The following is a 12,084-nucleotide window of genomic DNA, read 5'->3' as shown; positions in this document are numbered from 1 at the left end:
GTTCTGCAAGTGCTGACATTATAAACAGGGTAAAGAATGCCGTATTTCCACCTGTTACGTGGTTATTAAATCACTAACCCATATAGGATAAATGGTGTGTGGGGAAGAGAGTTATGTAAAACTGTGAAAGACCTGATTGAATTACATGATCTGTAGTTGAGAGACACAGGTTCTAGTTCTGGCTCTGGCAGCGATCTAGTTTGTGGTGATGGGCTGCTCCCTTATGTCCTGATCAGATCTGGAAGTCCATGAGTTCAGATTCCAACACTTGTGGGGCTAAGGTGTCTATGCTAGCGTACGCTGATGCAAAATCTGAGTCTTTTACTTCCATTTTCCTGTGAAAATTGGTTAAGGAACATTTTGAACATGTACAAGGTTTTATAAATGCTGTTTATAAATTTAAGATTCCATATCCATTGTTTTTGACTTCGAAGATCTGAAACAGTTATTGATAGCCTTTAAAACAAACAAACAACAACTTCAGCTCATGTGTAAGTTAACAAGCAGAATATACAAATAGGAAACGGTGAGATTTTGTATTTACTTTGTATGTTAAGTTTGCCCTGATGTATAGTCTTCATTTTCTACTGGGATTAATTTCAACTCATGCATGTAGATTTGTATGATCAACGTACAGCATTGGACACGTCATGGAAGATGTTGGTGATCTAATATACTTCATATGCATACTTTTGTTAAGAAAGAACTAACGTTTCTTCTTCCAGGGTTTGCCGATACTTTTGAGTGGTCTCCAAAGGAGGGTTACAGCAGGTAAGTCTGCCTGTTAGAATCAGTTGTAAGGAACATGTTACGCTACTTCTCCAGGAGGTGCTACTCTACCTTCCTATTGCTGTTATGTGCAATTTAGTGTTGACTTTTTATCAGTGTAGTGCTATATGTTGCTTGGTTTCTTCCTTTAAGAGTGCCTCCCGAATAGCTGAGATCAGCAGGGTGCTTAGCAAGCAATGCCTATCTCATAGGAAGCTCCTCAAGCCTGGTTTTAGCTTTCCTTACTTGGTTTCCCTGGCCATTGGGGCACCATGCAAAGCCCATCTCTCCCCTAATCGTTTGCCTGAGGGTGGAGTTAGATGAATGGGAGAATGTGAGGCTCCAACCCTTTTTGCTGCTCAGAAGCAAAATTGCATATTTTCATTAGGTCTGGTACATGCACCTCAAGACATTAGAAGATGCATTAAGAAAATATTAAAAATCTCAAATTAACAAAACAATTCAATCGGTATTATATTGAGGTAACCCTGACTGTAGCTTGCATTTAGAGGAAGAAGGATGGCCTTGATTGTTTAGGCCACGTTTTTCTTGTCTTCTGAATCATTCCCATAGGGCAGTGGTCCCCTATTGCTTGCTATTCCCAGAAGACTGTGGCGGGCGCCCGACACCCCGCTGCCGAAATGCCTTCTCGGCGGCATTTCGGTGGCGGGGTATCCTGTGAGCACACAAAAATGCCCTGGCAGGCGCCATGGTGCCCGTGGGGACCGCGTTGGGGACCCCTGCCATAAGGGAACTGGAGAGAACCTTTCACTAGAAATTCCTTTTTAAATCAGTTTTTTAAAATAATAGATAACATTTACCTTGGTTACTTTAGACAGTCAATATTTTTTCTATAGCTGTTGTAAAAACAGTTACAGAGTAAATTTAACTTCAGACCTAGGCTCATGGGACTAACCTTAATTTTGGATAGTGTCTTAACTGAAACAATTGGCAGTGTAAAGTTGGTTCACGAACATAAGTAAGCAGCTTTTATTGAATGTTGGCTGTCTTTTTATGAGCTTATTTGAAATAGACAAGGTGGGTGAGGTAATATGCTTTATTGGACCAACAAAACTTGATCCAGTAAAATATATTTTCTCACCCACCTTGTCTTCTAATATCCTGAGACCAACAGTGCTACAACGACCCTGCATACTACTTTGAAACAGGCAGTTTGGATTGAATCCAGCAGATTTATGAAGAGTCATAGATTTTTACAACGTGCTGAAACAATCAAACCTGAACTTCTGAACAGGAATGAACCTGGCAACTGCTACCAGTCAATTGATCAGACTATACAAATAGACAAGAAGGCTTTGACCCATTGTGACATCATGCAGATAATTTCACTGATGTCAATGGAGCTATTCAAGTTGGTAAGGTTAATGTGACTTTTTTAGGAGTACTCTTTACTTGTCAATTTTTATTTTAAAAGCCAAAAAAGAGCAATCCTTATGACTTGGCTGTTTTTCTACACCAACATAAATCAGGTGAGCTTTACCTTGTTGCATTCTAGTAATGATTGACTACTAGTTTTCCCAGAACTGTTTACAGTTTTACTGACCTCAATTATGCTACTACGCAGGCACAAATGTAAACAAAGATCATTCGTAGACGTCTGCACTGCAACGTGTTTGCTAAATGGAGGTCACGTTTGATGGGGGGGAAAATTGTTTTGAAGCTTCTGAAAAAGTACTGTAAACATTCTGTGTATATGTGTGTAAAACATAACTGGTGGGTAAAAACAAACTTACAGCCAAAAGCCTAAATCATTCCAGTTTTCACAATTGGAATCTTAAATTCATAGGCTGAGATTGCATGGTCCTGGCCCTGAAGCTTGAATTCTCTTTCTACCTTTGACAGCAGCTTGCTGTGTGACTTTGGATAAGTCACTTAACTTTGCTGTTTTTCAGTTTACCCATCTATAAATGGAAATAGCAGCTACTATACTTCATAAGTGTGGAATGAACTCAAGTCCATAATCCGACTGATATGAATGGGAAGTTTGCACAAAGATCCAGGGTAGATCATAACTTTATTGTTACTCAAGACCTTTTGTTGCATTTAATGGGAAAATACGTTCACCTTAGAAACACTGATATTTCTGACCTTTGTTTCTTTCCACGTCCTCCATTTTCTGTTTTTCTCTTTCTTTGTAAATCTGTTCTTTCCCTTCTGTACTTGCTTTTCTTCAGCAACCCCCAATTCCTGCCTGTTCCCAGTGGCTTCCCTCCCACACCTTTCTTTATTCTACCTGCAACTAAGGTCAGCAATGAAACAGGTAATGTTGCCATTGGTGTGATGACTTTTTATAGAGCACTTGTTACAGGCGTTCTGGAGATTCTAGAAGACAGCACTGTTAATTGCACTCAGTACATGTCTCGAAAGCATTCTTCACAACCAGGAGGGTTGGAAACAGCTATATGGGAACTGGATTTTATCTTTGGTTTTGGGGGAGTCTTGTGATTTTAAAACTTTCCACAAACTGAAGTTCCCCAAACATTGTTTGTTTGATCAAAACATTTATCTTACACTAACTGTGGTTCTTTGACCTGTGTTGTCCTTCTATAATATATTCCATGACCTGCCCTCCTTCCTTGCTACTACAGTCTCATAAGACTTGGATTCTGTATCAGTGAAGGAACTGAGGGATGGTTGGGGTCACACTGCCCTTTATGCCCTCCAGTAGGAGACATGTGGACACTCTGGGTGCATGTAGAGCCCCCTCCACCAAGGGACACTGCTGGTCAAAGTAATTTGAACTTGAGTACAAGAACAGGGCAAGCACACCAGCAGCGGAATGTATGTGGACAACACATCTGGAAGAATCACTGTAATCATTGTAAAGTAAGTAACCCTTTCTTTTTATTCCATAAAATGTCATGATGCCTGGCAACCTCACCAAAGCTTACTGAGCAAGGCTTCATATTTTTTTTCCAGATGTGCCTCTTAGGTTCTTTAAGATATATTATAGCATGAAGTCATTTTAACCCATTTTAGTGTAAAAGTAAAATATATATATTTAACTTCTCAATTTCCCATTGAAAACAATTTAATATTACTTTAGTATCCCATGATTTCCTTTTTAAATGAAACTTACACTTTTTGCCATAAATAAGCCATGACTGTTCCCCACGCCTGTAATGATGAACAATCTACCTCAGGTTCCAATTTGGTAAAGCATGTAAGCACATATTGAAGTCCCATCGAAGTCAATGAGATTTAAGCACACGCTCATAGTCAGAAATGTGCTTCAGTGCTTTGCTGAATCTGGGGCTTTAATGATGTATTTCGTTTTTAGCACTGCTGAGGTAAATTCTCTGTTTGACCACCAGATAGTGCAAGTGAGCCTCTGTATGCTCATGTTCCTTTCTTGAGCAAGCTACATTTTCTCAAAGGTTTTGGGGGGGGGGGGGGGGTTGCTTTTGTACTGCAGCCTGGGATTTTTTTTTTTTTTTTTTTTTGACATAACTGGAGATAATGTCTAGAAGTTTACGGACTAACATAGCTCATGTTTGGAAAGAACTTATGTGGTTAAAATGGAGATTATCTCGCAAAGTACCAACTAGACCAAAGTTACACCTTTGTAAACCTAGTGCAGCTTCTCTGCAGACAGTGAAGTTACCCTGGCTGTACAGTGGTGTAAATTAGTAGGATCTGGTCCAATGTTTCCAAAGGCACAAGTTCATCCCTCTGGGGGAGCAGTTTATACTCGCCTGACCTTCATGTCACTCAAGAGTTGCTTTGACCCAGGTCATTACTCAGACCCAGGCTATCACCAAGTCTTGTTGCTTCTCCCTCTCTATGCACTTTAAAACAACCACCCTTTATTTCCATCCACTGTCAAAACCTTGGTTTGTGCCATTATTCTCTCACCTAGATTCCTGTAACCTCTTTCTGTCCAGATTCCCTGACTTTCCCCCTCAATCTAGTCACCATCCAACACTTAAATACTTTTGTTCCTGCCATAAGACCATACTGCCCACTCCCCATATATCTCATGTCTCTTTACTAGCTCCCTATATTCAGCATGAAGTTCAAACACTTCGGTGCTGCCCAGCTCTGCCAGCATTTTCATTTCATTCATTGTCTATTTATTCACTAGCTCAACCCACCGACTTCACTGGTCTCACCTTCTTGATCCTCCCCCTTTTTTTTTCCTTCCCACTCCTGCCTTTTCCCACACTATTCCCTATTCCTACATAGCAGTGTGGACACTGAGGCTGGGGTGGAAGCTTGGGCTCTGAAGTCAACCCAACCCTCTGGGTCTGCGCTTGGTGGCTAGCCTGAGTCTCCACTGGAGCCACAATGTCCACACTGCTATTTATAATGCACTAGCTCGAATGCCATTCGCCTGAGTCTGTCTGCCTGGGCTGGGAACCTCTCTCCCAGTTGCACTGTAGACATACCCTCTGTACCTCAGTTCCCCACCTGTAAAATGCCTATAAATATCATTTCCCTTCGTCACAGGGATGTTGTTAGGATAAATACTTCGAAGAGTGGGATTATGACATTCTGGGGTGTAATCCAGACCACTGAGGGGCTGTGTCATCACCTGCCGTGCAACCTTGGGTGCCTCATAATGCTTTGATGTTGTTACTCCCAGCCTGGACCCCTCACAAACAGCTAAACAGCAAGCAGATCATACCCAAGTGTCTGTGTATAACTGCAGCTTGCCAACACTCTCCAATCACACTCTGGCTTCCACCACTCTTAGTTACCACTGGCAGGGTGGCCCCAACACACTCCCAGTCATGGATTTCACCCTAAAATGTGTGTTCTGCATTGTCCAGCCCTCTCCTGGACAGTCCAGATATTAGAGGTCCATTGCCCCATGACGGGTCAATATTCAACAGTTTGCTACTTTAATTGGAGTTACTAAACAATTCAATTTAAACGCAACACTGGATTAGTTTTGATTAAAGAATGAAACAAGTTTATTTAACTTCAAAGGGATAGATTTTAAGTGAGTATAAGTATTAAAGTCAGAAATGGTTACAAGAGAAATAAAGATAAAATGCTTCCTGGTAACTAAATTTAAACAGGTTTCAGAGTAACAGCCGTGTTAGTCTGTATTCGCAAAACTAGATTTGGTTCAAGGTAAATGTTCCCAGCAACCGGGCTGACCAAATTCTCAGGTCAGAGCCCTCCCAAAATCTAAAGGCTACTTCCTTTGTCTTCTTGGGTGAAAGGGCAATTGAGAGAGATATAAAGAGAATGTTCCTGGGGTGTTTCTGCCACTCACTTTTAGAGTCCAGTCACCCTTTGAATGTTTTTTTCCTGAAGGTTACCTCTACATAAAGTTTCTTCCAGCTGTGAGGATGGAGGCATGGAGTTATGTGGCGAGAAAGGTTACATGTTGTTTACTAAAATGCAAATCAATACGTTCCTGCCCTGCCCTTCTTCATCATCAGAATCATAGGACTGGAAAGGACCTTGAGAGGTCATCTAATCCAGTCCTCTGCACTCATGGCAGGACTAAGTCTAGCCTGCTCTTAAAAATATCCTATGGTGGAGATTCCACAACCTCTCTAGGCAATTTATTCCAATGCTTAACCACCTTGACAGTTAGGAAGTTTTTCCTAATGTCCAACCTAAACTGCCCTTCCTGAAATTTAGGCCCATTGCTTCTTGTCCTATCTTCAGAGGTTAAAGAGAACATTGTTTTCCCCTCCTCCTTGTAACAGTTTTCAAGTACATAAAAGGTAATGTCCCCTTTCAGTCTTTTCTTCTCCAGATTAAACAACCCCAACTTTTTCTATCTTCCCACAAAGGGCATGTTTTCAAGACCTTGAATCATTTTTGTTTCTTTTCTCTGGATTTTCTCCAATTTGGCCACATCTTTCCTAAAATGTGGCGCTCAGAACTGGACAAAATACTCTAGTTGAGGCTTAATCAGAGCTAAGTAGAGCAGAAGTATTACTTCCTGTGTCTTGCTAACACTTCTGCTAATACATTCCAGAATGATGAGGGGGCGTTTTTGTTTTTTGTTTTTTTGCCACAGCGTTACACTGTTGACTCATATTTGGCTTATGATCCACTATGATCCCTTTCTGCAGTACTCCTTCCTAGACAGTAATTTCCTATTTTGTATGCGTGCAACTGATTGTTCCTTCCTAAGTGGAGTACTTTGCATTTGTCCTTATTGAATTTCCTCCTATTTACTTCAGACCATTTTTCCAGTTTGTCCAGATCGTTTTGAATTTTAATCCTAAGCACGTACACCCCCCCCCCCCCCAGCTTGGTATCGTCCTCAAACTTTATAAGTGTACTCTCTGTGCCATTATCTAAATCATTGATGAAGATATTGAACAGAACCAGATCCAGAACTGATCCCTGTGGGACCCCACTCGATATGCCCTTCCAGCTTGACTGTGAACCACTGATTACTTTCTGGGAATGATTTTCCAATCAGTTATGCACCTACCTTATAGTAACGCCATCTAGGTTGTATTTCCCTAGTTTGTTTATGAGAAGGTCATGCAAGACCGTATCAAAATCCTTACAAAAGACAAGATATACCCCATCTACTGCTTCCCCCCCATCCACAAGGCTTTTTACCCTGTCAAAGAAAGCTATCAGGTTGGTTTGACACAATTTGTTCTTGACAAATCCATGCTGACTTATTTATCACCTCATTATCTTCTAGGTGTTTGCAAATTGATTGCTTAATTATTTGCTGCATTATCTTTCCGGGTACAGAAGTTAAACTGACTGGTCTGTAATTCCCCGGGTTGTCTTTATTTCCCTTTTTATAGCTGGGCACTATATTTGCCCTTTTCCAGTCTTCTGGAATGTCTCCCGTCTTCCATGACTTTTGAAAGATAATCGCTAATGGCTCAGATATCTCCTCAGTCAGCTCCTTGAGTGTTCTAGGATGTATTTCATCAGGCCCTGGTGACTTGTAGACTTCTAGGCATCTAACTTGTCTAAGTAATTTTTAACTTGTTCTTTCCCTATTTTAGTTTCTGATCCTACCTCATTTTCACTGGCATTCAGTGTTAGATGTCCAATTGCTATTAACCTTTGTGGTGAAAACTGAAACAAAGTCATTTAGCACTTCTGCCATTTCCACATTTTCTGTTCTTGTTTCCCCCTCCCTTTATTGAGTAACAGGCCTACCATGTCCTTGGTCTTCCTCTTGCATCTAATGTATTTGTAGACGGTTTTCTCGTTACCCTTTATGTCTCTGGTTAGTTTAATCTAATTTTGTGCTTTGGCCTTTCAAATTTTGTCCCTACATACTTGTGTTATTTGTTTATATTCATCTTTTGTAATTTGACTAGTTTCCGCTCTTTGTAGGACTCTTTTTTTGAATTTCAGATAATTGAAGATCGCCTGGGTAAGCCAGAGTGGTCTCTTGCCATACTGCCCACCTTTCCTACGCAGTGGGATAGTTTACTCTTGTGCCCTTAATAATGTCTCTTTGAAAAACTGCCAACTCTTGAACTGTTTTTCCCTTTAGACTTGCTTCCCATGGGATCTTACCTACCAGCTCCCTGAGTTTGCTGAAGTCTGCCTTCTTGAAATCCGTTATCCTTATTTTGCTGTTGTCCCTCCTACCATTCCTTAGAATCATGAACTCTACTATTTCATGATCACTTTCACCCAAGTTGCCTTCCACTTTCAAATTCTCAACCAGTTCCTCCCCATTTGTCATAATCAAATCTAGAACAGCCTCTCCCCTAATAGCTTTCTCCACCTTCGAAAATAAAAAATTGTCTCCAATACATTCCAAGAACTTGTTGGATAATATGTTGACTGAATTGTTGAAAGTCTCTGGGTAAGGATAAAAGGGGTAGAAAACAAGGGTGATGTCGTGGTAGAGGTCTACTACAGACCACTTAACCAGGCAGAAGTGGTGGACGAGGCTTTTTTTAAACAACTAACAAAATTATCCAAAGCACAGGCCTTGGTGATAATAGGGGACTTCAACTACCCAGACATCTCTTGGAAAAATGACACAGCAGGGCACTGTGCATTGTGTGGAAAAAATACTTCCTTTTGTTTGTTTTAAACCTGCTGCCTATTAATTTCATTTGGTGATCCTTAATTCTTGTGTTATGAGAAGGAATAAATAACACTTCCTTATTTACTTTCTCCACACCAGTCATGATTCTATAGACTTCTGTCATATCTCCCCACTTAGACGTCTCTCTTCCAAGATGAAAAATCCCGGTCTTATTAATCTCTCCTCATATGGCAGCTGTTCCATACCCCTAATAATTTTTGTTGCCCTTTTCTGAACCTTTTCCAATTCCAATAATTACAACTGTGTGTGTATTTGGGAGATACGCACCAGACAACTGGCCATCACAGCCTTGATGGGCCATTAGGAAGAAACAATAAGACACTGAAGATACTAATCTCTCTCCTTCCTGAGAGGTGTCCTGGGACATAGCTGTGACACTACTAGGCCAGGTGATCCTGTCACCTGATACAAAATACCACCTTGGACACTGCTGGTACTTTTCTGGGGGATGGGGCTCAAACAAAGATTTCCCGCCTTAGGTAAATCCTTTTTAAGGCTGGGGAGGGGGTTAAACTGGACTCTCCTCCATTGCCTACCCAAGAAGAAAGCCTGCTGAAAATACCTGAAGAGACAAAGGAACTAACCTGAAGGGAAAGGCAGGGGTGAGTCCAGACTGAGACAGGCATCCAGCCTGTAAGACAGAATAACTGGAATCTAAGTGACCGAAACTCTGCAACTTGCCGAAAATAACATTTAGGATGACAAATTACTTCTTGAAACAAGGCTTTTTAAGATCTTAAGCTTAGTATGCGTGTTTTGTTTTATTTGCTTAGTAATCTGCTTTATTTTGTTTGCTATCCCTTATAATCACTTAAAATCTGCCTTTTATAGTTAATAAATTTGTCTTGTTTATTATTAAACAGGGCTGTCAATTAACTGCCATTAACGTGTGTGATTAACGCACAGCACAATTAACATGTTAATTTTTTTAATGTGCGTTAATCGCCTCAGGGCAGCATCAACTGCTCCAGAGAACTTACCTCAGGCCAGGTGCAGTAACGCAAGCCGCCACCAGAGGGCAGGCAGAAAGAGAGGAGACAACAGAAAGAAGTGGTACTCAGACTGGCTCCAGCGGAGAAGTATTTTTTAAATGTAAAAACAGGACGGCCAGGGGCTCGCCTGAGCTCTCTCCTTCCTCCCCTGGCAGGGCACTCCAACCACCCTCCCCATGCCTCCCAGGGCTGGGGCTGACCCCACTCAACATTGTAAATGACAGAGGGCTAAGAGATATTATTCAAATTACATCTTCCAATCGATCAGACACCTTTCCTTCCCGAGGAAGCATTGCATCACAAATAAATTACTTATATGACAACGAGAAGACTACGAAGTTGGAGGGTCTGAAAAATGCACTGGCTGTTGCTTTGACTGGTGATCACTGGACATCCTTGAACAATCATAGCGATCTTGGTGTCACAGCACACCTTTATTGATGCCTGCAGTTGTTTGCTGTAACAGTGACTCATACTGAAGCATGTGCGGAGTGTTTCATGGATGTTGCGAAAGAATGGAATATTCAAGAAAAGTTGACAACAATTAGTACTGACAGTGCACGTAACATGGTAGCAGGAGCCAGTTGCTTGCCTTTTGAACACATGATGTGCACTGCCCACGGTTTGCAGCGATCCATTACAGTAGCACTCAGTGATGGTGGTTTTGAAAACGTGCTCGCTAAATGTAGAAAACCTGTGGGCCATTTCAAACACAGTACAGAGCTAGGAATACAGCAAGCTGCAAATGGACAGAAACAAGAACCTCTTGTACAAGATATTTCAACCAGATGGAACTCCACATTGGCTATGATTCTGCGCCTGCTTTGCAATAAAGCCACTTTCACATCCATATTAGCTCTCCAAAAGCACCATCTATCAGTGCCGACAGACAAGAATTTTGAAAACCTGCAAAAGCTAGAAACACTACTTGAGCCCTGCAGGTTTGTGACTGAACTCCTTGGGGGGAGGGAATTGTATATCTCCTGGTCTGTGGTTTTATCAGCCTTCTGTCATATATTCCACGTTATGGCAGTCTCTGGTGATGACCCAACATATGTTGTTTGATTGAAGAATACTTTCACAACAGATTTTACAAAATGCAAAGAAGATACCAATCTGAGATTTCTAAAAATAGGTACAGCACTAGACCCAAGATTTAAGAATCTGAAGTGCCATCCAAAATCTAAGAGGGGTGAGGTGTGGAGCATTCTGTCAGAGGTCTTAAAAGAGCAACACTCTGATGCGGAAACTACAGAACCTGAACCACCAAAAAATAAAATCAACCTTCTGCTGGTGGCATCTGACTCAGATCAGATGATGAAAGTGAACATGCATTGGCCCCGACTGCTTTGGATAGTTATCAAGCAGAATCCGTCATCTGCATGGATGTATGTCCTCTGCATTGGTGGTTGAAGCATGAAGGGGCATATGAATCTTTACCACATCTGGCACGTAAATATCATGCTACGCTGGCTACAATTGGGTAACAATGTAAACAAGAAGAGGGCAGCATTATCTCTCACAAATGTAAATAAGCTTGTTTGTCTGAGTGATTGGCTGAAAAAGAAGTAGAACTGAGTGGACTTGTAGGCTTTAAATTTTACATTGTTTTACTGTTAAGTCCAGTTATTCTACGTTTGTATGTTCAACTTTCATGATAAAGAGCTTGCACTACAGTACTTCAATGAGGTGAATTGAAGTTTCTTTTTTATAGTGCAAATGTTTGTAATAAATAAATGTGAAGTGACCACTGTACACTTTGTATTCTATGTTGTAATTGAAATCAAAATATCTGAAAACGTAGAAAACATCCAAAATATTTAAATAAATGGTATTCTATTATTGTTTAACAGCACGATTAATCACGATTAATTTTTTAATCACATGACAGCCCTATTATTAAACCCATATCGGGGGGAAAGAAGCTGTGTATATCTCTCTTAACACTGAGGGAGACGGCGAATTTTTATGAGCTTGCACTGTGCAGAGCTTTCTATACAGCACAAGACAATATACCTTTGGGTTTGCACTCCAAGGGAGGTGGGCACCTGAGTGCTGGGGAAAGTCCCTTAAGCTGAGTCTTCCCAGAGCTGATCTCAGTGTCTGTGTCTTTTTGCAGCTGGGTGTGGCCCTGCTTATGTGTGTGCTAGAGGAGGCTTAAGAGCCTGGCTCAGCAAGACAGGGTAAAGGGGCCCAGGCTGGCAGAACAGGTGTGCTCAGTAGTATCACAGTACATCAGGTAGCAACTTAAAGGGGGATAACCCGTCACATCCCCATTGAACCTGTGTCATG

The 12,084-nt window shown here is 41.2% G+C and overlaps 1 protein-coding gene across 4 annotated transcripts in view; it reads left to right on the top strand.

The window, feature by feature from the left end:
- SMIM20 (small integral membrane protein 20) overlaps positions 1-12,084 on the top strand; it is a 175,681-nt gene that overhangs the window by 11,763 nt on the left and 151,834 nt on the right. For 3 of the 4 annotated variants that reach the window (XM_073342351.1, XM_073342349.1, XM_073342352.1), the window contains exon 3: positions 726-771. In XM_073342351.1, coding sequence (XP_073198452.1) covers positions 726-771 — 46 coding nt within the window. Of the gene's footprint in view, positions 1-725; positions 772-3,454; positions 4,111-12,084 lie in introns of those variants that run through there. The other variant, XM_073342350.1, reaches the window with a different exon arrangement.

This window comes from Lepidochelys kempii, chromosome 4 (genome assembly GCF_965140265.1).
Source record: "Lepidochelys kempii isolate rLepKem1 chromosome 4, rLepKem1.hap2, whole genome shotgun sequence".
Classification (NCBI taxonomy): domain Eukaryota; kingdom Metazoa; phylum Chordata; order Testudines; family Cheloniidae; genus Lepidochelys; species Lepidochelys kempii.
This window is presented reverse-complemented; position numbering and strand designations above follow the sequence as displayed.